The sequence below is a fragment of the Pezoporus wallicus genome, unplaced genomic scaffold, assembly GCF_028554395.1.
Source record: "Pezoporus wallicus isolate ANWC-B61680 ecotype Strahan unplaced genomic scaffold, APGP_CSIRO_Pwel_v1 contig_8512, whole genome shotgun sequence".
NCBI classification, from domain to species: domain Eukaryota; kingdom Metazoa; phylum Chordata; class Aves; order Psittaciformes; family Psittacidae; genus Pezoporus; species Pezoporus wallicus.
In genome coordinates this window covers 756,807-783,166 of record NW_026635168.1, presented here as the reverse complement: position 1 = coordinate 783,166, position 26,360 = coordinate 756,807, and the positions used below count along the sequence as shown (strand labels likewise).

At 38.8% G+C, this 26,360-nt stretch overlaps 1 protein-coding gene across 9 annotated transcripts in view; it reads right to left on the bottom strand.

Annotated features, from left to right (window-relative positions):
* Window positions 1-26,360, bottom strand: part of CTBP1 (C-terminal binding protein 1) — a 244,019-nt gene that overhangs the window by 9,525 nt on the left and 208,134 nt on the right. For all 9 annotated transcript variants that reach the window (XM_057409853.1, XM_057409902.1, XM_057409885.1 and 6 more), the window contains 5 exons: window positions 17,238-17,382; window positions 13,284-13,490; window positions 7,241-7,455; window positions 3,228-3,358; window positions 1,097-1,224 (listed from right to left, as the gene is read on the bottom strand). In XM_057409853.1, coding sequence (XP_057265836.1) covers window positions 1,097-1,224; window positions 3,228-3,358; window positions 7,241-7,455; window positions 13,284-13,490; window positions 17,238-17,382 — 826 coding nt within the window. The remainder of the gene's footprint in view (window positions 1-1,096; window positions 1,225-3,227; window positions 3,359-7,240; window positions 7,456-13,283; window positions 13,491-17,237; window positions 17,383-26,360) is intronic.

Sequence of the window (26,360 nt, the reverse complement as noted above, 5' to 3'; positions counted from 1 at the left end):
GTGCCTTTAATTACCATCCAGAGGGGAATCATAGAATGGTTAGGGTTGGAAAAGTCTTCTTTCTGCACAGGCTATATATAAAACAAAACTGCCCAGCCTCTTTAGGCACAAGGAAAGGCTACTGTTAGTGCTTTTTGTATAGCAGAGCAATGTGTTGGCACCAAACTACTCTCAAGGTGACACAGATGGCCCTTCATGTCTGCAGAGCATTCAGTGTATATTGCCAAGAGGGAAACAGCAAAGTCCTACTAAAGAGAGAACATTAGTGCTTAATGACTCATTTTCCAGTATGAAAATCCTTCCTTTTATTTTAGGCTACAAGGGATTCAAACCAATGCCAAATGGCTCACTCTTCTCATTTTATTTATTAGCAGTGCATATTCAAGACATAACTGTTTTCTCTTATGTGAACAGTTTACAATTACATGCCCTTTAAAATGCCAGACGTCTTTAGCAATGCTTTAAAGAGAAGAACATCTAAACCAGAGTACCCTCCCAACGAAACACTGAAAACTTTTCTTTGGCATAGAGAACATGTTGTCGAGATATAAGCATTAGTGGAAACAGCATGAAGCTCTAGATGCTTTATCTCTGAACATTACAGCCTTAAAAACACTGACATTCCAGACTGTCCTCCAAAGCAAATTTGAATGAACTTTAGAAAATACAAAAAAGCCAAAAAGAAAGAATAAAGGAAACAGAACTGTTCATGACAAGTCTAAGAGGGCATATAGGAAAACCTATGAAATATACCAGCAAATACCTGGATGACTTGTGGTCAAACCCATCAATAGCTAATATTTACATAACAAGAAACAACCCCAAAAGTGGATTTTTCACGTATAAGTACATTTCTGTTACATGGAAAAAGTACTTGTTTTACAGTGCCTGCCTTCTCTTTGCAACTGCAATGAACCTCCAAAATAATCTGTTCCAGTTCTGAGAACAGACTTGGTATACCTGCTCATTTTTACATTCCAAACACTGTAAGTGGTAAAAAAATCCCTAAGGCTGGTTCATTTCAGTACCCTTCAGGAATGAGGAAGTTTGTTAAAAATAAACACACACTGAAAGAGCCAATAAGGTGAGTTAGTACCTGTGATCGCCCTTCGGATCTCCCGTGCTGCTTCCTCCCGCATCTCAATTGAGGCTTGTTCACTATACCAGGCTGCATGTGGCGTACAGATCAGGTTTGGTGCATCCTTCAAGGGGCCCTGACTAAAGCTAAATGAAGATTTAAAACAAGATCAAATGACAAAAAAAAAAATTGGGGGGATAAGAGGAAGGATCCAGACAGATTTGTACATACAGAGATTAATTTCTACAACAGAAAAGAACTGCATTTCTATTCTTTGTTGGGTTTGGTTTTAAGTCAGTTAATTTAATACACTATTCATGTTATAAATAAGGAACAATCACCTCTCATAGACTCAAAGGGTACAACCTAAGTATAGCAGCAACATTAGCTTCTGTCCAATGCACTTACTGCTATCTACAGCCACTGCCACTCCAGTTCTGATACAGAAATATGCATAAAGCAAGACCCGAAATCAATTCAGGATGCCACTCCATTTGTCCATTTCATCACAGTTGCTCTGTTCTCCTAAGATCCACTTGGATAGTTACTTTCAACTATTTTTTCTTTCCTGTTCCTTTATAGAAGCTCCACAGAAAAAGAAGGAAATTCACTTTACAGATTAGTTTTCAGGGAAAGCAATGAATCTGTGTAAAAGTGCCATTACAGATACACAGTAAAGAAACTGAAAATAATGGAAACTTGCTCCTCCTGTTTATTTCCAGTTTTAATAATCTTTACAGTCAACTGTAACAACAGAAGAACAAATATTTTAAGACAAAAGCGTGCTTCCAGAGTTGGTCATGATTCATAAAATGATAGATTTCATCTGTAGCTCAATAAACATCAGAGTATCTGGCAAAACTCTTGAATACAGAGTTGCATGCTGCGATCAGATAGACATGCAGCACTGAAGCCAAAGGAAATTGTGGCTGTAATCCTGCAACTGAATCTCTGCAGATGGCATCTCCATGCAGTAAATGGGGCTTCCTATAGCTGCAACGTTCTGCTTGTGCGGATCAGAGATCTGAATTGGTAAGAATGTATGTGGCTGAAAGTCCCTTGAGCTGTTAGACTATGGCTTTGCACAGCACTACTGCATTGTAATGACTACATTCTGAAGTAAATGAAGGCAGGGTATGCATAAATAAAATTAAATATTTGTGATGCGGCACTGTGTCTCAGTAGATATCAAAATTCTACCTAAAAGGATGCTATTCTGTTTTTTTAAAGCTTGTTGCCCTAATAGAAGGGACTGTCCTCTCTCCATTCCTCATAACCTGCCCTCAAGTCCTGAATCTGTTCCTCTTCAAAAAACTTCTGTGGATTGTTCCAGTTAAAATTAACATTTCTCTCTGCCCAGATTGAACAACTACAAAAGGCTTGTCGCATGCAAGCACCAAGCTACAGCAGTCTCATAACTCACAAGTCAGTTTCAAGACTCAAGGACATATCAAACAGGCACATTTCTGTTGCTGATACTGTAAGACCAACACCACTTTGGAGGGTGGTATATTTCTGCCTAAAATGCTGGACTTCTTAGTGTCATCCAAAAACTAAGGGTTCTGCTACCAGCTCTGCTAATGACAGCAGAGTTACAGCTCCCCTGATAAAAGGTAAACCAAAACAAAACCTGCAATCTGTTTTTTTGCCATGTACGGCTTTCCTGCAGAGGGAATCTGGACAAAAGCATGTCTTTTCCTCCAGAAAGGTGTCATAAAGTAGTTATTTCTCACATCACATCTCAACTCTGCCTCTGAAAGAGTGTTCAGACATCAGTGTTAGCTGCCTCCAGAGCTCTATCAATGACAAAAGAGGACTCCCCTCAGAGGCATAACACAAAGTCACGTCGAGGATCTGAGCCCAAGTTCCTGCTATTTCTGCTAAATAAACCCACTGGATTTTCATTTATTTATTTTTAAGGAAAGGAATTAAATCTTGGATGTCACTTTTTTCACTTCTGATCACATACAAAAGCTCCATCTACATTTGCATGTCCAGTGCTGCACAGATTCATGTTGCTTTACTAAGGAGTATTTAGCTATCAAATGAAGGGAAAACTCAGTTTACTTGTTGCTGTTGATTGTATCATGCACTAAGACTTAAAAATAAGAAAGTGAACAAAATAAAAAGAAAAGAAAAGGAAAAGCACCTGAATGGTTCTGACTCATGTACATCTAAGGCTGCCCCTCGTATCCTTCCTTCCTTCAGGGCCTGTGCAAGTGCTTTTTCGTCTACTAACCCACCTCGAGCTGTGTTGACCAGGAAAGCCCCTTGTCTCATCTAGGGAAAGTTAAAAACAAGAATGATGAAATAAAAATAAATGAAATAAAATCGTTGTGGCATTATTTTTTTTTACTCAAAAGAAGCATCCATTACAACAAAGGCTATTCAGCTGGTTTAACCTGTAACAGTTGTCTTCCCTTTCCATTGAAAAATACCACAAAATCTGATGCTTCTAACATAAAATGCTATTTCACAGCACTTAATAACCTTGTTTCTTGTAAGCAGTGTCTTTTAATAGAAGCGTTGTTTCAGATATTGTGCAGTAACATGATCAAAAGATACCACTGTGCATATGAAAGTGACAGATCATTTTATGCCTTTTGATTTCACTGTGAAATTGCATGAGACAGAAACTACAGCACATTTAAACAAAGTCATATTCTGTGGTATTCAGCTTGCAACTCCCAACACAAATAAAACCCTATATGAATTTTTCAGAAAAACCAATGGTTTTGGATTTTCAAACACTTTTCCCTTTAGTTGCCAAAACACTGCAGATCTATGTTTTATTTATTTTTGTTACTTCGGCTTCCTCCTCCCTGTGAGGCTTTTCAAATAAAGGTCTAAAGAATTCTCATATTATTCAATTAAAAGGCATGAAAATGAATTTGGTTGAGAACGCTGTGTGCCCAGGAGAGAAGCTGCGCTGTGCATTGTGCAGATTAGCATTATCGATGATGCTATGTGGGGAGAACTACACGAATTTACACCATAATATATCCACAACTTGAAAACAAAGTGGCAGTTTAAATAAGAGAGATGGGACAGAAATAAAGTAAGTTACTACCTCCTGCTGCCAGCCACCCTAATACTTTGTGTCTTTCACCAGCTGTCTCAAACAGAGCTTCTGATCGCAGAAGCGTTTCTGTGCATGGATGTAAGCATATGATGAGCGGGAACCATGGTGAAGATGAATGATAAAAATCTCATTTTGTACTGACACCATCTTTCACCATAAGAACAGGAAACCCGAAACATTTTGACATTGAGTCAACTACTTGAAACCTACACATCAGACTAAAGCTTATGTAAATGGATCCTCACTCTGAAAGACTGATTCGAAATGCCAAATTCATGAAAAAGGTTTGGATTAAAGTCAGCTGCGAGATTTTTTTTTACATGAGATCATAGGAAATATTAAACAATTAACAGGTATATGCTCACAGTAAGGTGATTAGAAAAAAACCCACCATATTTTACTCACTAGGTTTAGCGTGGCCCTGCCTCTCTCCATTTGCAGGCTCTTAGGGCTTACAGGAGAACCCTCTATTAGACTGTATAGCAAACCTAAAGTCCACTTCCCGGAGCAGAACTAAGGGATACTTCTTTCAGTTTTATGTTCATTAACTTGGGAAGTAGAACAATGAAGAAATGGGGGCATGATCTTAAGCTGGTCTAGTAACAAGACGTTCCTGATGGGAACCATCACTGCATCTCCACTACTTAAGTCAGCTGTGAGAACTAGATCAGCACTAGCACAGGAGGGCTCACCCAAGTGACAATCACACCCGCTGTGCAGACATGCCATACAGGCTGGTGGGAGCTCATACACACTTGCTATTTCTGTGCTCCTGCAAATGGAAGATTTAAGTATAGCTTAGTGTATTTATACGCCCTTTGAAGGACTTGAAACTTTTAATCAAGGTGAAACCTGCTAAACTTTTCTGTCCAATCTTAATAACCTCACTTGAGTTTTCATTTTAGGACTATTTACAAAACTCTGAAGGCAAGTCCAAATCAAACAGAGCATAGCTGCATACATACATTCTAATGGGAATGAATTGGGTGACTCATGATAGACTTTAAGGGTGGATGCAGCTAGAGCTGACCCTTAACAATAAGTGGAAGCTTGAAAGAACTGGCCAGAACTGCTGATGGCTGTTAATTCACCTACACTAAACTTGCATCGCTGCTTTAATAACATATTGTGTTCAAACTGCAGTCTTTTTCTTAAATCTGTAAAACTAAAACTGACCTCTGCTCCTCTTCAGAGCACTTGATTACCATGGGTTCAATAAACACAAGCCTGAAGCACTTCTCTGAGCTACTCTGAGCTACAAGGCCAAGCAGCACGGCTAGACAGGATGCTGACTAATTAAAGGGAAAAGCTACTGGAAGACAAGACCGACACCAAACTTTCAAAGACATTTTAAGGTTATGTAATTTCAGACTCTAAACAAAACTCATGGTGAGACTGTAGTGAAATGAGATGCATCATACTTCTCTCCACTTTGTTTCAAAACTGGTTATTACATGAGCATGAAATATTGGATGAAAGCAGCATGGAATACTGTTTAAATTCACACCTGTCAGCCTAAAAAAGCTACTCTGCATTTTTTCATGCAAATACAGAAGATCTGCTCTACACAAACTAAGCAGTCAGAGGTGTTATAATTCAGTGGTTTTCATGCCAGCTGCTATAATACAGACTGCGTCACCCAACTTTTATCCAAAGCAAGAACTATCTCCTAACATTTTAAACCTTGCTTTAATCACAAAGGATAACAGATAGCAACATAAATGCTTAAGACATCCCTTCTGGTACAGACTGTATGATACGCATTGCATTTCAGATGGTACCTCTCAGTCTTAACAGGTTTTGTCTGTTTCACTGATTAACGCACTGAGCCCTCTCCAAAGCTCATCGTGCTTATCCATATCCACTCAAAAACTTCCTGTGATCCACTGGCCCAAGTTTCACAGTTGGCTGCATAATGAGCGACCACTGCTAAGCTTCCAGACAGCTCCTCTGAATGCAAGGTGGCTCTGTTTGGCTCTAGATGTCTGCTTGCAAAGACATCTAACCATGTAATAACCATTAAATGTACTTGAGCACACAACAAAGAAAAGTGTTCAGGGCAGGGTGACAAAACTCAGTTCTCTTAGAGATCTGTATATTAAACTTCTTAATATTTTAAGTTTTAAAACTCGAACCCTGATTTTATGTTGGGATGGACCTGCAAAATCCCTAAACTCTCAATCAAGAAATGTGTTATATTAACAGTTTTATGCCATGATCCTACATAACTGTGGAACATGTTCAGTAACTGCTTCAGTTGTCTTAAGTTCAAGAACAGTAAGTACAAACTATTTGTCAGAAGCTAAGCAATGATTTTACCGCAAGAGTGCAACTGTCACTGTTACCAACACATACAAATACTGCATACATAAACAACACCAAGATCAACTACTATATCTTAAGAGTTTCTTTCCTATACACTATATATATCTACATTCTGACATCTCAGCACTGTATTTGTTACCTACACTGAGACTGGAGTCAGAAGCTAGACATTTAATGAAAAAGCTTACTATGAAATTAGGCAATAATGCAGCAGTTACTACATCTAGGTTTTGAAATTATTTTACTATTACCTAAAACCTGGGGGAGATATTAGTACTAATTCCAAGAAACATTATCTTTCCAAGTAATGCAATGCTGCAAATACAATCCATCCATGAAGTGCTCTGTGAGCATCAGGACTGAGCACAGGGGGGAGCCATTTAGTCATAATCTTTAAATTGCATCTAAGAACTCAAACTGAGGATCATGAGTGAAAGGCAGAATTGCTACCTGTAAAAGGTAAAAGAAGTAGCTACTACAAGACATGGAAAAAGTGCTTTTACATAAATGCAATCTGAGCAACATTAAGAAGAGCAAATTATTTCCACAACGCGATGTTACTGAGCAAAAAAGACAATAAAAGCAACAATAAATGAGCCACCATCTATTCCCTCATCTGTTATAAACCTGCTTGATCTGAGCAGCAAAAGGGAAAGAAATTTCTTTCAAATTACTATCTGCCTGTTTAAGCAAATAAATTCTACACAGTGTCAGCAACCAGCACTGGTGCGGAGGGCGCCCACAGAGATTATTACCTGCTTTATGGTGAAGTCATTGATAAGATGATGATTGTGTTCATTCAAGTTGCAGTGCAGGGTAACACAGTCACTGTGGAACAGCAGGTCCTGCAAAGTGCTCACCCGCTGCAGTCCCAGAGCACGCTCCATGCCATCTGAGAGGTATGGGTCATAGAAAAGCACACTGAAGCCAAAGGCTTTGGCACGTAGCGCTACTGCTTGCCCAACACGCCCTGGAACAAGATAAACATGCAATGAGAACAGATGTGAAACAGCTGGTGTAAGGTAGCCTCCTCCTTCCCACTGCAAATGCTGGTACCAAACCATACTGTTTTGCACAGTAACTGGAAGATGATAAAAAAGAGGTGGCTCCCATCCCACTTGAAATCATCACTGAAATCAGAAACATTACATCTGGGCTGTTTCACACTACCCTGTTCAAAACAAAGCACCTTCTGCAACTGGAGATGTGAAATGCCAGAAGATGACACGTAATCTGCAATAATCTGTGTAATACAAGGGCTTGCCTGCTGGGCCTGTTTATGGTAAAACACTACTGCTTGTGAACCCAGCCTGCCAAGGACTTATCCTTACCATGTCAGACCAGCTGGCTTTAATAAAAAGCTATAAAATTAATCCTCAAAAATGGATGCAATAAAAGAGAATTTGTTTAATCTGAAGCTCAACCATTCTCAATGTGTGCAATCTCCTTTCTGAACTAGTATTTTCTTTCATTTTGAGTAACACCCTTTCAGCATTAAAATGCCTACAAGAATCCTGTCATCTAAGGCTTTAAAAAATGCTGTATCCATCTACCTAAATGATGAATAAATACAGTCCCTCATATGGCGCCTAGTTGAACAATAGTGGGGTATCATTTGCTATTCGCATTGGCCTTTGTTTTCCTCTGTTCCACTTTCCTTACTGTCATATTTCAGAGTTGTGCCTGAAACTGCTGTATGGGCATGACTCAATACCACATGCCATCAGGAGGTGTGTATATTCCTTTGACTACCAGTAAAACACAGAGGGCAGGAAAAGTGAGTGAGTACATCCAGTGAGCAAGGGTACTGAACTAGAACTAACATACTTTTCAGGTCAGAAGTCTACACACTAGATACTCAGTTTAGAGTATTACAAACGTTAGATAAAGACACTTCAAAAGCATAATTCAACACACCATAATAATCACATCTCACTTGAAAAATAAAAAGTCAACAAGCTTTCTTTTATAACATCCACATTTGTTCAAAATTGAATCAACTTAAGAGAGGGAAATCCCATCTCTTTCCAATTGTGCTTGAAGGGATTTCCCTCTGGTTTTCAGTTTCTCCTTGAATACACTTAAGAAACCACGGGAAGAAAGGTTTTTTGTTGATCATTTAACCTGAACACAGCAGTTCTGCAGTGCTTACTGACTAATGTGCTTGGAATATTAAGCAGTATGTCAATCTGATGGGGGCTCTCTGCTTTCTTTGAGGACACCAAGTTAAAATACTCTTCAAAATCTTTTATTTCAATACTTGTGTTTATTTGTTTGCTTTCCAACCTGGTTTTTATAAACTTGAACGAGACCATTTTCAGCACAAACACTGTATTACTTTCCAGACTTTTGGCATGTTCACAGCTCAAGGAATCAATCACACAACTGTAAACTGTTTTTTAAAACAAAACATACAGCTTTTACTGCAGCTCCATTCATTTTTCACATGCAACACTGTTGTCTGTTCTTCTTTACACTCTTTACAACACTAATACCTGAGGAGATTCACAACAGTGAAATCTCTTATAACAGACTCTCCAGTTAAAGCTACACTTTCTATTCATTGCAACCAGGCTAACAAAGCAAAGCCTTTAGTGTGCACAAGCTTTCCTTCTGAAACACTCAGAAACCACATGCCAGAACTGTCCTGTTACAATTACTTTATGGGATAAAACTCTTCTGCAACTGGCAATTCATATTTGGTCGTAGTCATCATAAAAATACATAGGTTGGCACGCGTTATTTGCCTATTCCTCTTTAAACTACAGTCAGACAAGACAGGACAACCACGAACCTACAACACTTTTTTTTCCTTTCCTGAAAAGCTACAGAACTCTCTCAGGCATTAAGAAGGGCTCAAAAGCTACCTCAGCACATCAAGAGCAACAGAACAGCACACAAAGCATCCCACCTGCAGGACAAGTCTGTCTTACAAGCACTTACAATTGCTATGAACAGTCATGGCTGCTTCCAGCGAATGTAAATTCTGAAGTTTACAACACTAATTTAACTTTTTAGTCTGCAGTGTGGGAAGAATGTAGAAAATATGGCATACAACTGGAAAAAGAAGCAGACAGGAACACAAGCACAGGCTTCAAAGCCACAAAGTCCTAGCAAAGCCCATGCATCATTCCAATGACAGAAGTGTGAAGAGAGACTGAAAAATGCCTGGGTCTCCTGTAACAATCCAACCCATCTACTCTGCCCCAAGTCTCACTGTTTGCAGGTGCCTCTGACCCTCACCTTGCCAATGACCTGATTTGAGGGTGACAGTACAGAAGCTGCAGCTGACAATGACCCCTGCTCCGCTCTTTGTCAAAGAATGTGCATCTCATGCTGGTATTACAAAGTTCCACAAAATTCCCTTGATACTGTGGAAATGTTGATGACCTGCCTGCACACATCCATGGAAGGAAAAAGTGCTTTCACTTAGCAGCTCTTTCCTGCCTATGCAACAGTAATGGAGAATCTGGGTAATTTTTCCTCCCTCTTGGAGAACTCTGAAATGTGGAGAGAGCAATTTTGCTGTATTTCCTGCTGAGCACATTAACAGAGCTAGTGAGACCGCTAAGAGTACATCATTTATTGCATAGTAATACCACCCAACTCTCAAGCCTTAATATTGCCTGAAAATGCAGACTGGTATTTTGTCCAACATCTAGTTTAACGTGGGACTATTGAGGGAACAGAGCAGGTGAGGAAAGACAAACTGAGCAATGACATTCATTGCACTGTGGAGACAGATGTACTTGGAGGAATTTCACCTTTCTTAAGTGAGGAAATGCATTAGCTATTAGTCATCAGCATTTGTAACTGGGAAGGAAAAGGAAGGGAGTGTGACTTCAGTGCCTTCACTGCTATAAAATCATCATTACAGAAGAACCAGTTCCAGGTACCTATCATCCAGGTTCTTACAGGCTGCTCATAAATATTCTCCTTTTGAAAGAAAAACACTAAATATCTAGATATAAGGTGAAAAGGTAGCTTCCCCCCCACCTCAATGCAGGGCTTATTATCCACACTTGCGATGCATCACTTGAAATATAGGACACTGGATAGTAATAAAGATTTAAAGTGACAAAGACAGCCGTTCAATGATGTGATATTATTATTTATGTAAGGCTCAAAGAATCACACACTTCATAATGACAGAAAGAAACACAGGCTCTGCCCTAAGGAGCTCAGAGGCTAACCAAACAACAAAACAATGATGGATGGTATCCTACAAGCAGATGAAGGAGGTATTATGTTGTTGAGTCTCTGCTTATCTTCAAGCTCAACACAAGCAGAGGACGAGAGATGGGGTTAACTTTAAAGGAGAAGCATAGAGTAATAGGATTAGGCAGGACAGACCAAGTGTCAAAGCAGGAATATGCATGCAAGGAGGCAAAGAAAAGAGAGTGGGTGATGGCAAGAAGAAGGCAAGTGAGTCATGAAACTTGGCTAGACCAGTGGATAAGGAAGTGAGTAGCTGAAGGTTTGGAGGGAATGACTATGTCATTCCCTAGCACAGAGACAGGCAAGAGCTAGAGTGTTTCTCTTTGGCAAAATGAGAGAAAAGCCCAGGAACAGACGTGAAGAAGGTCTGGAGTTAGCATTTACAGCAGCAAAGTGATAAATTTAAGCAACCCACTGCTGAAGAGACCACGATTTCAAGACAAAAATAGAGAAACGTAGCTGTGGTTGAGATATGACATGATCTCAGACACACATTAACGAGAAAGTACAGAAACAGCGACGCTGCCGAGAACTAGAGAAAGGGCCTTAGTAAGAGATGACGAGAATCATTAATTTTGTGTGCAATACGTTCACTTCTCAGCCTCTCAGTGGTGCATCACTTCTGACGTTGACATGTCTAAATAACAAAGTAATAAACTGAGGCAAAACGACAGACATAGGAAGAGGCCTCTAGTAGAGAAATATGACCTAAGGGCAACAGCCTTTTGAAGGTGGTTGTAAATACACATTTTAGTCTGAAACTAGAGACAGGAAGCCTCTTGCAATGATCTATAATAGAAAAGAGTGTATCACAGTCCAAGTGCCTGAAGTGCTCAAACGTAAAGTCTAGTACAGCTCTACTTCTGTATCTTCTAAGATCACAGTCTTGTCCTTCATGAACATAGAGCAGTTTGTGAGAACAGGTCAGTATTAAAATGTTGTGCCTATTCACATGCATGCACAAAAAGAAACAGTGGAAATCTTCCAAACTGACTTTAAAACTTAATTTTCCCTGAAATTATTAATATTCTACTGTAGGAAGAGACATAGAAACAATAAATGGCTAGATAAAACGGTTAATAACTGTGACAGATGTGCACCTTTACAATCAGATTTTTCTAGCCTTTTAATATACTTAAAACATGATTTGTATTTAATGATGCACCCAAAGAGCTTGCTTTTTAAAACTAAACCCCAAACCTAGCATTTTATGTCGCTTTACGCACATATTGGCAATCTGATTATCCCTTAATTTCTCTATAGTTTTCAGTCAGTCACTGAAAAGCAACACACACAAAATTCACTTAAGGAAATCAATAACCAATGATATTTTTTTCTAATCTCAGTCTGGAATCTGTGCAATATGGGAAAAAAAAGAAGCAATGCCAACAGGACAGCCATCTCCAGCAAATGTGCACAGAGGATGTGAGCTAAGGCTTGGGCTTCAAAAAAGAGGTATGCATTTCCATTTTTAAACACTGCAGGTGATTGTCTATTATTTATGTACAGATGCTATGACTGTGAGTGCAATGATCACTGTGTGTTTCAATGAGGTGCATAATTACACGGGTATAGATTTGAGAAAGCAACTTCGTGACTAACTTCTTGAAAGTCATATTTTGAAGGCAATTCTTTTGACTGTGAAGATGTTTCTGGTGTGCTGCATACTCATTTAAATGAGTACTATGTAACTCCAGTCTATTTTCAGCTTCCACAAGTAAAGAGTTTGTAGCTTGAGTTATTTGACAGCAACGTGTAACTGGAAAAGTCATTTAAGTGTGATGCCTTGTTGTCAAAGTTGTATTATTAATTCCTGTGGATGAATACCACAGCAATTACATCCACAGTCTATCAGATCTCTGGTAAGACAAGCACATGACTGAATAATTTTTATATAGAAACTGACTTGCTTGTTTTTCTTCCCTACTTCTGAAACAGACACTAATTAATTCATCTCAAGTAAGCCTGTCCATCTGTTAGATGCTGAAACACATTTAGGGCCATTCAGAGAGGTAAGTAGGTGATTTTATTAGGTCTGGAAACATTTCAAACTTTCTTGCATATTTTTTTCCTCTCATTCGAGCTGAAATACAATTTCAGATGCAGCTCAACCACACACATGAAAGAATTGCTCTGCAGGCTGTTACTGCAGCAAAGGCTTTTCAGATATGTTAAAAACAGTATAAGGAAAAAAGCAGAAACAAAACCAGATATGACAGCAGACTAGAAATAAAACATATACATTGACAACAGTGACACCAGGCTGAAGCAGCAGCATCCTTGTCCTGGAAAAGGGAATTGATGGTGTCTCCTCTTAAACAAGTGTGCCTCACATCAGCGAATACAACAGAAAGCTGTATGGAAATTCAAAGAATTACTTAGAGATTATCAGCAACTAAGTTCAGTTTTTCTGAGGGAAATGATGTCTAAGGGACATACATTTGAGATATATAAACTCCAGGAACGGCTGACATGGAAATGAATGAACTAAGTGTTCAGTTTTTATAGCTCAAATCTTCTTCATTTTGTTTAAAGCAGTGAAAGGTGAGGAGTATTAAACCACCACTCAAGCCAACTTACCTAATCCAATAATGCCCAAGGTCTCCCCTCTGATCCTGGCAGCTCCAGAAGCCACTTCCCGAATCTGTTCAACGCTCTGTACTCTCGTGCCTTCTCGCAAGGCCTGGTGTAGCCAGGTGGTTCGCCTGTACAGGTTCAGAATGTGGCACATGGTAGAATCTGCTGTTTCTTCTACAGAGGCAGCTGGCACATTACACACTGCGATTCCTGCAAAGAGTGGGGGAAAAGGATACCAGTTGCCAAACATTCCTTACTTTTTCATATTTAACAGCAAATTCAGAAGTATGAGATTTAAATTTACAGATTTAATTTTGCCCAAATACTAGGTTTCTGACTGTAATGGCAGACAGAATACTTGACATAACAGTTGATAAATACACACAAACATATTTTTTTTCTGATTTTTCTATTACTATTTATTGTGTTTTCAAACTAAGGCAAACACTAAGCAGACCACTGAAACCACAAAAGGTTTGATGTCAGACAAGTTTACAATGCAAGTCTTGGTGTTTTACATGCACACTGAATTAGGTGTTTTGGACAGCAAAGAGAAGTCTGCCTTGCGCTCAAAAGTGAGGTTAACGGTCATTGTTACGGTTATCTATCTATACAAGATACCTTAGGTATCTATACAAGTTCTAAAGAATATAAAATAATTCATAATGACAGCTATTCTTATAAAGACCTCACAGGATGACTCTTAGTATTTCCAATTCACGTATGGGTAATCATGACACAGGGAGGGACAATTTGTTTTGTGTTGGAAACGGGTTTGTACAATCACACCAAACAGAACCCAGGTCCTTTCCCGGTCTCTCAAATTAAGGAGATAACCCATCTAACTGTCATTAGGCACTCAAGTATTTTTCATTTCAAAAAACACATCAGGATTGTACCTGCATGCAAGTTACACCATTCTGCTTTTTACCTTCCAGTACTCAAAATACAGGGCACTTAAGCAAAATGGTTACTTCAGAGTTTGTGTCCTTTCTGACTTCTTTCTCTTTACTCTATTTCCTACATGTTCTCTCTCTAATCAGCAGCTCCCACAAATGTTTGTCTCTCAGTTCTGCTGACTGAGATCACAAGCAGTGTAATTTCATGGTGGAGAAAAAAAGTGTTTTGTATCCTAAAAAACACCCTAATACAGTTTTCACTTTCTGGTTGTTCGTGTTTTTACATAAATAAATATTCAATGAGTCTTCTGCTAACGCCAGTATAGCTTATGAAGCAAGGAAAAACACATTCTCTTCAATAATAATAATAACAGTAATCTGACAAATAATAAGCTCATACCATATTTATCTATGTTTTACATTCAAATGCCTTCAGTCTGCTGCCCAGTACTTTTTTACAGCTTGCTTTACATCAGTAAAAACCAACATGCGGAACATGCAGAACTGTTTTTCTTTCCTCTGCTGTGGAGATACAGTGTCTGCTGAGTCACTGCTCTTAGACTTAGAAACCAAGACAAACCAGCATCATTTGCTGGAATATTAATCTTGGCATCGTGCTAACATCAATGGTAGCATGAAACTCACCAGTTTTTCTTTGACCAGGGAAAAAACCACGAGTGGGGGGAAAAGTACAAGACTGAAGAGTAGCATCCCTTTAAGTGCATTGTATGAAACAGCTGCATTTGTTTATGTAAAAAGTCTTTTTCATGGAGGAAAAATGCAGGTTTTAGATGGCAAAACAAATTTAATAAGCATGTCTCCTGATAGCTGGCATCAACAAAATAATGCTTTAAAGAGAGCTTAAAGAGTTATATTACATATTTGGGAAGGGAAATAAGTAACTGAATTCACTGGACACCTTCCTCCCTAACAGGTTTTCTTACGAGACTTGAGGAACAAAAGTCAAGTAATTTCTCTCCTAAACCGTAGGAATTTCTTTTTCCCTCTGCCCCCTAGCTTTAAAACCAGCTTACTTCTGAAAGGCAGAAGCATGGTAAACCAAAGAGAGTATCAAAAGAGGGGCAAGGATATGAAGAGACATTTCACAGGGGAAAGGACAGCACACTTATCGCATGTCCATCACTCCTATGGCCCCTTCCCTTTCCCCTTTTCGCACCACTTTCAGTGATCTTGTGCAGAGGTTCAGTGCTGAAATGCTGGAAAATGCAGGAGCCAACGGGCATCACCCTGACTCCCACTTCATTCGCATCCAGCTACACTCACAACTTCTACATATTTTCCAGTCAATAATTAATAAAGTGGAGAAAAAGCAGACCAGATCGTAAAGTTTTTATCCAAGAAATATGTTTTCATGCATTTTAAGAAGAGTAAAAGCACTAACATGAGACTAATACTTCACAGCAAAAGTTGGTAACAACCCCGTGAGGCAGCTCTATGACAAATAACTCAAAAAGTTACTATGGAAGCTCAGGAATGTGTCAGACTTTGTGGTCTATACACTGTATTTCAAGAGTGAATCAAAGCTTTTTAAAAGAGCAATTAACTCTCATATTACCTCCTTGAGATGCGTATTATTTGCATTAGGTTCAACAAATGGAAAGTGATTTGTCCCTCTAGAGGTGAGTTACTGTTTAATTCCAAGCATTTCACCCTAACTATTAAAATGAGACCTTTTACACTGTAAAAATTCCAGCATTTACTGGCTTCTGATAGAGAACAATTATTTTTCATAAATACTGGAATGCACTATCAAGATGGATTCCAACTGCGTAACTCAGTCTAATCGCAACATAGGAACTGAATCATTAGGAATGTGGCCATTTAGCATTTCATACAAATGAGAATTTCCCAAATCTGCTGTACTCTGGCTTGAAGCCTTATGCGGATGCATTTGAATTATAAGCTTGGGTTACAGTCCAGCATGGAAACTTGCAGAAACAAGCCCACAAACCTGCAAAGCTTTTCCTCTTACAAGAGATGCTCCGCATAAATCGGGCTGGTCAGGGCCTTTGATATGTACCTAGATTTTGGCTTTTGATCTAGGATTTTACCCCAGGCCAATCTCTATGTATATATGTGTTTTCTAGAGCTCACAATACACATGTCTAACTGTGGCACTATTTACAGTATGCAGGAACACAGCCTTGCAGACTTTTGGACTTGATCTGTTCTTCACAGAAGCTCACAAAGAAGTTGTTAGCCTCTGCATGCTGAGCAAACTACACAACCATTAAAACCAGCTGATTATTTTACTATCATTTACTGATAAACAGATCGTACTACATCTCCTCACTACAACAACGTTATTATTAGGACTACCCACTGTCCCATTGAAATAAACACCTCCAAGATCTTCCCAGAGCATAATGGGAAACATACTTGGTCACCTCAACCTTAGAAAAGAAACAAAGAAAACATAGTGGTAGCCTGACCTGGAGACTATAGCTAAGAGATGGTTTACCTTAAGTAAGAAAAGTACAAATCAGACTGTTGCTTTTTTACAGTGAAACACCAAGCACCATCTCCTCAAAGCTCCAGTATCTGAATTCATTCTGAGGCAGCAACAACTAATTCTCCTATAAAAATCAATATTTCTACTTTATGGAGTGGTTTCGTACTCAATCTCATGCATCATAAATAAGTCTCAGACAGTTGATAATGACCCTCATTTTTTATTCAAACAGTAGTAGTAGTATGACATGCTGAGGGAACTGTATTTTGTGATTAGATTACAGCATATGTAGTTAAAATATACAACCAGGGTGAAAAAGAAAGAGCTGAAAAATTATTCCCATACTACTTGAGTTTATATTGAACAGGCTGATTGCCATCCTGTCGCAAAGTTGTTAATATTATCACTTAATTAACTAATGCTAGTATCTCCATAATGATTTTGCAACACTTTGATGAGAAAATTATACAGCTTACATACTATGTTAGCATAAAATATACAGAAAACATTAATGCAAAGACTCAGACGCTATCAGATTTCTGGAGGCAAGCATAACATGTAAAATAATGTCTTTAACAGTCATACCTAAATCTCCAGCAGATTTGATGTCAATATTATCAAAACCACTGCCAATTCGGACAATTATTCGAAGTGCTTTAAATTTCTCCAGGTCTTCTCGTGTTAAAGTTATAGTGTGATACATCAGTGCACCCACTGCTTCATTTAGTACCTATAAATAAAATGGAAGAAAAAACACTTATTTGTTTTCTTTCTTAGGATCTCCTCTTTATCACATATACATATTTTCAGGTATAAAGACTGTAAAAGCATTACAACCAGGTCTTTCATTTTAAAGGTTATTTCTCCAATTATCTTCCAGTCTCTTGTTAGTCTTTTCCATCTGATGTATCTGTTCTAGCCTGATGAGATTAGCTTTAGAAGAACTAAGTGGCCAGAATTTGTGTTCTTATTAAGAGGGAAAACTCTTCTCACTTCACAGGAGATGCTCTGCATTACTGATCCCTAAGTACAAGCATCACTGGATTGCATCTGCACATGCAAAGGAAAATACAACATGGTAGCAAGCATTTTACGCTTAGGCAGCTGACATTCTGTTTTGAATAGAGTCACAGAACAGTATCTCTTCACCATACACACAGTGGTACAGGCATTCACCGCGCTATTAAACCACTTGATACCTGAATAGAAAACATGAAGCAGTCATTACAGAACCCTTAGACAACAGAGACTGAAATCTGTGAATTCATACATAAGAACAAAGTGTTTGTCCCTTTACTTTCTTGTACTACAACTAATGGGAAACTGGATGTCATATAAATTGGTATAACTGGGATGTCAAACTAGACATTAACGAGAGAAAAAAGCACCCCTAAGAAATGAGAAACTGTACCAAAGCAAAAATGTTGCAAAAGAGAAAGAAAGAAAAAAGAGAAATAGAGAGACCATGCTAAAAAAGCAAGTATAGAGAGGACCTGAAAGGTCTGAAACCACAGAATGGTTTGGGCTGGTAGGGGCCTTTAGAGATCATCCAGTTCCAACCCCCTGACACAGGCAGGGGGACTTTCCACTGGAGCAGCTTGCTCCAAGCCCCATCCAACCTGGCCTTGAATACTGCCAGGGATGGGCACTGGGCAACCTGTGCCAGGGCTTCACCACCCTCATAGTGAACAATTTCCTCTAATATCTAATCTAAATATATGCAAATTGGAGAATTTCACTTCTCTAAATGTCTACCTTCACTGCAGTACCCAATATCCTCATCATTCTATGAGATGAAACCCATGCACAAATCATTTCAATATTTAAGCTAGCTATAACAACTTCAAGAGGCTCCTATGATGCGCTTCACAAAGTTCTGCAGAGGCTCTGAATTTCTCTATTGAATAGACTTTTGGGTCTGGTACATGTACAGATTCTGGCATCTGAGCCCTTTCAGCTCATCCGAGCACTGAAACTGGTGGAAGCTAAGATCTGCAGCACTAATTTTTGAAATTAAAATACAGGAAGAAAAATCTTTAAAGAAACTAAAAACCGACTCGGACTATGAAAGAAAACTGCTTCTTACTGAACACCTTACCAAATGAGTTATGCTATTTCAACAGGTGTTCCTGGATTGGTAACCCCAGTTTTAAGTCAGATAAAGACCAGAATCCTTTAAGCAGAATCTGGACTTACTTGGAAAAGAACTTGGAAAAGAAAAAAAAAAAAGAGAGAAATCGCACATCTTTAAAGAATGTGGCTACAGCGTAATTCAAAGAACAGCTCTGATCTTATACATGATTACACACAAAAGCCTCCTGGATTTTAATGGTACAAACAAGTCCTTTAGAGATTACATCTAGCAGCCACCAGTCAGAGAGACTGCACTCATCAGAACGTGTTTCCTTGAGCTGTTACACAGGGTTAAAAAAAAACAAACCAGTTTATTGGTTTTGCTTCTACAGCAACATTACAGTTGGTGTGGACCAAGCCAAAGCCCATGCCTGAGGCAGCCTGCACAAGAAACAGTCCCTCTTAAAAACCAAAATGCCCTCAGGTGTTTTTTTCCCATTAATTCCCAAAAGAAAATTGTTTCAAAATCTCACAGTTCAAATTATATGAAAATTTCTTCTCATTTCCAGTCTCAATGCAGTCACAGTCCAGCTTGCATCCATTTGTTCTGGCACCAGTGCTGGCCATTTGCTTAAATTGCGCTTTTTCTCCTTGGTGTTTACAATCCAGATGTATTTATAGACAACGATCATAGCCCTCTCAGCATTTTTCTGACCAGACTTCATAAGCCTAGTCCTTCCACTCCTGCCTAGGATGATGCCCTTCTACCCCTTGGATTAAATTTAACACTTTCCCACTGTGCTCATACAAGTCTAATCTCAATTCTTCAGTGGGTGACACACAACTGCACCCTCTGTGCTACTAAGATCTCCCTCCACAGACTTACACCAACACTAGCATGGTCAGCAGCAGTGTACGTACTCGAAACCTCATTCTAATGAAGTCTCAACATGATTTGTGACGTTTCTGCACAGCCAACATCACATCCTTTGACCAACACACAAATCCAGATCCTTCTCCCTGAAGCATGTGTTTCACACTTCCCAATTTTTTGGTAGGACTTCTTTCTCCAAGCCACAGCATGTGTTACTCCAAGCCTCTAGGTCCTCAAGTTCCTTATGACATCCTGGTTCTCTCCACTTTGCCATGTCCTCCGCTCTATTTTATCACATACATCTCCTCCAGTCACTCCAAAGTTGCTCTAGAATGTCTGTGATGTAGGAGATAATATCTTCTATGTAGGTGTCTGAAGCAAAAACTGAAGTAGCTTAGAGCTTACAAGAACACACCTAAGGCTCCTATGACAGCCAGACTCTCCTCTTCCAGGCTGGAAAAGCCCAATGGCGCGTATGGTTTTGTGTGTGTAAAACAGAGAACTGTTTTAAGGACTGCATTCAACAGCTAAAGACAGCTGAAGCGGCTCAGACATTTGTGTTTTAAAATCAGAGTGTTTCATTTGGGAAGCAGCTTTTCACTTCATAATCATACATATTTTATTAACTCAGCCAATCAAATTTGGACTCTAAGAGCACCAGTCTGGACCCATTACACTACATTTTGAGCCCATCTAGGTTATGGCTTGGCACTAGGAGGAAACAGGAAAGTACTGGAAGGGTTGTGAATGCGCTCAATTAAAGGAAAAAACATTTCTCAACTATGGCTTAACACTGGCAATAGCCATTTCCACACACAGTTATTTACCCATCATGTGGGATATGGAACAAACAGATGTAAATGACAAATCTTTTAGATTGTCCTTTCAGTGTTTGAGGCTCTCCTAGGATTACGCACAAGTCATCAAGGAAATCCACTGCCAAAAATGTCATATTCTGCAACTGTGTATTATTTTACATTAATTTGAGAATTAAATCCTACTTGTTTTTTTGCAACTGGCCATGAGATTTAAGCATGCCAAAAAGGCAGAAAATAACAGCTGAAAATGTGAAGTTATAAACATTCATCAATGCTGAATGTTTCTCAATGCCACTTACAGATTTAAAAAGCAAATAGTGAAAGTTCCTGTATTGCGGAATTATTTGTACATATGATATTCTAAGCCATTACATATACCAAATGCACACAGTGAAGTTTGACAAGCTTGTCAACGAGTAAAATCAAAACTTGACCTAAATCCAAGGATAACACATGAAACTGAAATACAGCATAAATGTGAACACTTCTGGAAAATTGAATAATCTCTAGAGAAGAAATAACTGTGCATAGGAGTCATTTACTGATCACTTACAGAAGCACACCCAGTGGTGGATTCATGAGAGAAACAGGGAGTATATGTGGGGTTTTTCCACCGTTTTCCGTAACTTGACTGATACAACATTCACCAATAGTACAATTTTATTGCAAAGATGCCAACTCACATCAGTTTGAGTGAGACAACATATTTAACAAGCAACACAAAGTTCAGATGAGCCCAGATCTGTGGCAGTCAGACAATACCCCTTCATGATCTCTCGCCAGGAAAGGCCACAGGCAAAACGTGATAGGGAAGAAGCAGAGTTTGCTGTGTGCCTTCAACGGCCATTCCTGCTTTCATCCAACTACAACTGTGCTTTCGTGGAAGAAAGAATCCAAGATAAAAGTTTAAACAGAGGACATGACTTGGCTGCCTTCTGTGACCCATCTGCATCATTTCTGTTCCTTCAGACTTACTTCCAGGTGAAGCTACAGCACACTGCTTGTTGAAAGTCTTTTTCATACGCTCTGCAGTGAGCTGACATCCTTTCCAGTCACAGCTGCTCAGACAGGTCTTGCTGCTGTTCAATCTCAAAATGACTACTCTGCTTTCACACCATGCTAGGTCTCCAAGGCTCTTAAGAGACCATATGACACTGCAGTAGACATATGAGACCAAGGCTCTTAAGAGACCACATGACACATCTCTATTTCAAAGAATTCAACGTATCTCAAGGACTGAATACTGAAGGTTGAAATCCTTTTTAAACATCTTCCTATCTGTTTTTTCTTACCTCATTTCAGCACCAGGTTATTTCAGCCAAAACACTGCATAGTCACCACTGCAACACACCACTGCCTTGTGTAATTTGGGGAAGAACATCTTATTTTTACAAAAAAAGCATAAACATATCATAACAGCAAGGCCTCCTCTTTGGTCATCTAAAGACACACCACTAGATTTCTAGTAGTGAAACTAGATTTCTACTAGATGACCTTTAAGGTCCCTTCCAACCCAAACCATTCTGTGATTTTACTATGAGAAACTGAACTCAGAAGCATATGGATCAAATCTAGAATACAGAAACATAACCTAGTATGTAAACTGCCGAATTCCTTCAATGCAGAGACAGAACATAAATTACATCTTGAATATAACAAGGTATCATAATTTAAGGAAAAAATACTTCTAGAAAATCATCACTAGAACGTGATCACAATATTTCACCTGGTTCTAGCAACTGCATGTTTTGGACTTGGAATCTCTATGTCATCTCCAAAAAGTATGCTGCAGTGTCACCAAAGCACCAAAGATATTTTGCACATTTGGGTAAAAAAAAACCTATATCTAAATGGAGTAGCCCCCTGCAATATTTCACTTACAAGAAGCAGCTGCACATCAAACTTGTGATCAACAAGGGAAAAGCTGCAGCCAAACTGTAGCTACTCTCAAAGCCTCACTACAACATAACAAAGGGTCCACATGAAACTAATGCCATTAAAACTCAAAAGAAAAGCCAGTGTGCTCACATGCTGTTTAGTAGGTCTCCAAACCTCTGATGGTTTGTGCTGATTTTTATGAGTTCCTATTTCACTTTACAAGACTATCAGCTCGATGTTAGGTTTCTACGGCCCACAGTGCTGACAGTAACCTATGCACTTCATGATATGCACTTTATTCAGCCAAGATACTGTCTTGTATCTTTAGTGTCTTAGTGCAGACACTAAATAATACTTACATTTATACTCTACAAATATATACAAATATAAATAAGTATTTCATATAAACATAAGTAAAACTTACTTGAAAGCTCCTGAAAACACTCTAAATCCCTGTATATTGACACACTATATATACTACATACATATATAGATGATACATATATTTAAAAGGACTAGAAATAAGCTACTATTGAAAAATATATACATATACATACAAACACACTTCAGAAATAACATGCATAGTCTATAGCAAGCTTCCTTTTAAAAACTGTATTGAAGCCAGTCTTTCAAACCCAGGATTTATCTGCAGTTTAATGCCAGCAGTCAATCTGAGACTATAGGCCCTGAAAACACTTTTACTAAATAAAAGATTTTAATCAAAAATATTTAACAGGCCTTCTGTGTGTTACCTTGTCTGTTCTATTAGTAAGACTGATCTGGGCTCCATTTCAGTTCAAGTCTATCTGATGGATTGAACAGCTAGACCAAAGGATCGTTATGGCATGAAAGTCACTGATGACAATGCATCAACCCACACAACTCTGTCCCAAAAAAACTGTTAATCATCACCAGCAATTTTCAAGCCCAAATGGTCCTTAGTAGAACCTGCTATTTGGAAACAAAAGGAAAAGGAATTTGATAACCAACTGTATTAGAATCTAATCTGTCTGTAAAATTGATATACGCTGCTTGCTGGGTAAAGCAGCACTTTCATTCTGCTTTTTAAAGGGTACATGTTCAGAGGAGGCACTGGCAGCCTGCCCCTTCCTGTAATGCTGCACTTGACCTGTAATAGTGCCACAGGCAAATCGAACAGATGTTGGCACAAGGGTCATTGAACACAAATACTGATTTTGTATACATCCTTACTGCGATAGCTCTGTGTTAACTACTTCACTGTATAATGAGGTATAACAAAAGTTTTTAGGATTTCCTTTGTCTTAATTTTTTCAAAGTCTTTCAGAAAGAATCTGATCCAAGGCTCATTCAGTTTCCATATATTTACAAGGGTCTGGATCGGGTCTGAGGTGACAACATACTCCCAAGTATACATTACTGTTCAGAACAAGGGAGCTTCCTTTCAATCTATACCCTTTGAGAATTTAATTTTGATAGAAGAACTAAAATGCTGCAACTGCATGATGAACATAAACAGCACTTGATGGTACAACGCAAGATTGCAGCTTTACTCCTAAACAAAGAAGGATCTGAAGCTGGAAGAATTATCTTATTTAGCCACTGATATAATAGAAACAAATCAAAGCCTCAGCTGAACAAGAGCACCATTCTTGATTTGTTTGTAATCAGTTTCAAAACATTTGTTGCATTATGAAAGCTCTTCAGCTCTTCTTTGAAACAGTCTCAGATAAAGCTGTAATGACTGGAGCTGTTTGTACATTTAATTCCTCTGTAAAAGCATGATTGAATAATTCCAAGTCCTACACCACGCAATAGGAAGTTCAGCTTTTAATTGTTTTTAACTTAAACTAAAAATATGGAAATGTAGTATCCCTGTGAAGATTATCTTCTGCTTTTTGTAACAGGAGTCAAGGGATATGATACAGTCTTACTTATTCACTTGTCAGGCTGAAGCACAGGCTTACAAGACAATTTTCCCCACTTCCAACCAAGTAACCTATTTATTCTCTTTAATGTTCTGGTGAACGGGGTATCTACATGAAGCAGTAAATCCAGCCAAAAACACACCCTTTTCTTCTTCTACCTGATTTGAGACAAGATGTAGGAAACCACATAATTACAGGAAAAAAGAGAATGAGAAAATGTACACAGCTTCAAGCAAACTCTTGACTTCTTGCCAGCCTTTCTGGATCAGGTCCGAGGTGACAACTTACTCCCAAGTATACGTTACTGTTCAGAACAAGGCAGCTCCCTTTCAATCTGTATTCTTTGAGAATGTAAGATTTGTTTAAAGATCATTCCTAATCAGCTGAGCTTCTTTTTCATTTAGGTTTGCAAGAATCACTTTATTTTCTCTCTGCTCGGTTGAGTCTATTACCAGATCTTGCATATTACAGCTGTATTTATCCCTTTGGAGCTACACAGTGCACAGTAGAAGTCAGGAAGCCCAAAGAGTAAAGGCTTTGAACTCCAAAGACCTTAGGCAACACAAAGATGTCAAGGGTGTGCTTGAGACTGTGATGCCTTCAAAGGTAGAGAAGTAGAAAGAGCAATACTGCAGAAATCAGAAGTGCTTGGGTAGACTGCCAAGAAGCCAGGAAAATGTGAATGGCACTGAAAGAGGGATTGGAGAGGAAAAGACAGGGAGAGACAAAAGGGCACGAGGCAGTGAGAGCAAATCAACCTGGAATGAGAATGGAAGCAAGCTAATCGTTTTTAAACATTTATTTTGGATGAGCACCTGTATTTTTGGCAAAACAAACCAAAATACCACGTACATTTGAAAGTTACTGAGAAGACTGATTTACACACAGATCAATCGTAAAACAAAAAGCAGTTTAAACACAATGAGTAACTGTTATTGACAGTAATGCAATCTCTAAGAAAGAAATTTAACCACCAAAATCTTAAAGTACATTTTACCCTAAATGACATAAAGTCTCCTGATAAGATCCAGTGAACCGAGTTATCCCATGATACAGTCTCACAAACATAACAGTACTTGGAAGCAAAGCATAAACACGTCTGTTGCAGCCCTTCAGACTGGCTTGAAAACAAGCTGCTTTTTCTAAGGTGGGTGAGGGAAAGATAATATAACCAGTAAAACCTTACACAAGTCATTTCTGAAGAAGGGTTACAAATGTCCTCTAACTACAGTTACTTCAAACCCTTGGGTTGTACTCAGTAAATGTCAGTGTTCACTCAAGCACTGTAAGCCTGATTTTCAAAAGGAAGGAAATACACCTTCTCCATCCAACCTGTCCTCCAAAGCAGCAGCATGGGAAATGAACACTTTGACCTGAGATGAAGCAAGTTCTAACACACATTATCATTCACTTCTGCCTTTAAACAAGTTGCTTATTTTCCATACTTCCTCAGCCATAAAAAAGAATGACAAATGAACTCTGGCATAAGGGAACTGCTACAGAACTGCAACTCAGGCTTCACCCAATTTGGAGTAAACCCTCTTTAATTAGCACAGATGCTAACGCGTAACAGTGTTTGCTGCTTTTGACCCAAAAGAGAAATGGCATTCAAATCCTCATTTCCTTTCCTCCTTTCTGTATGTGTTACTATCTCTCAGCCTCCTTATTTCTCTATGAAAAATTATCTAGCTTGTGCTTTGCTCCCTCATAAACCACTACAGATTCTCCTTTCCCACTCTACTTCCTCTGTTCCCTGGCCATCTTAGAAACCAGTATTTCAAAACATCACCTGTCCCTGAAACCTTTTCATGAGCAGCAGAAATCCCTTCTTGGGATTCTAAAATGATCACTCCTCCAATGCCATCTCCTCACATGCCTGTGATGAAGGCTCCACACTTGCACAAGCTGAGTTTACATCAGTTCTTAGTTTCCCAGCCATCCTTTCGCAGTCTTTCACTACTTTCCTCCTTATTCGATTCTTAATACATGTCTTTTTTTCCCACTACATTCCTCTACAGCCAACCATGTAGGTGTATCAATGTCAATCACCTCTTTCAAACCCCATCCTGAATTGCCCAGTCTCTGCCCTGCCTCCTGCAACTACAGGCTGTCTAAATGTATCTTCTACCCTGTCACATTCAGCATCTCTTCTTAAAGA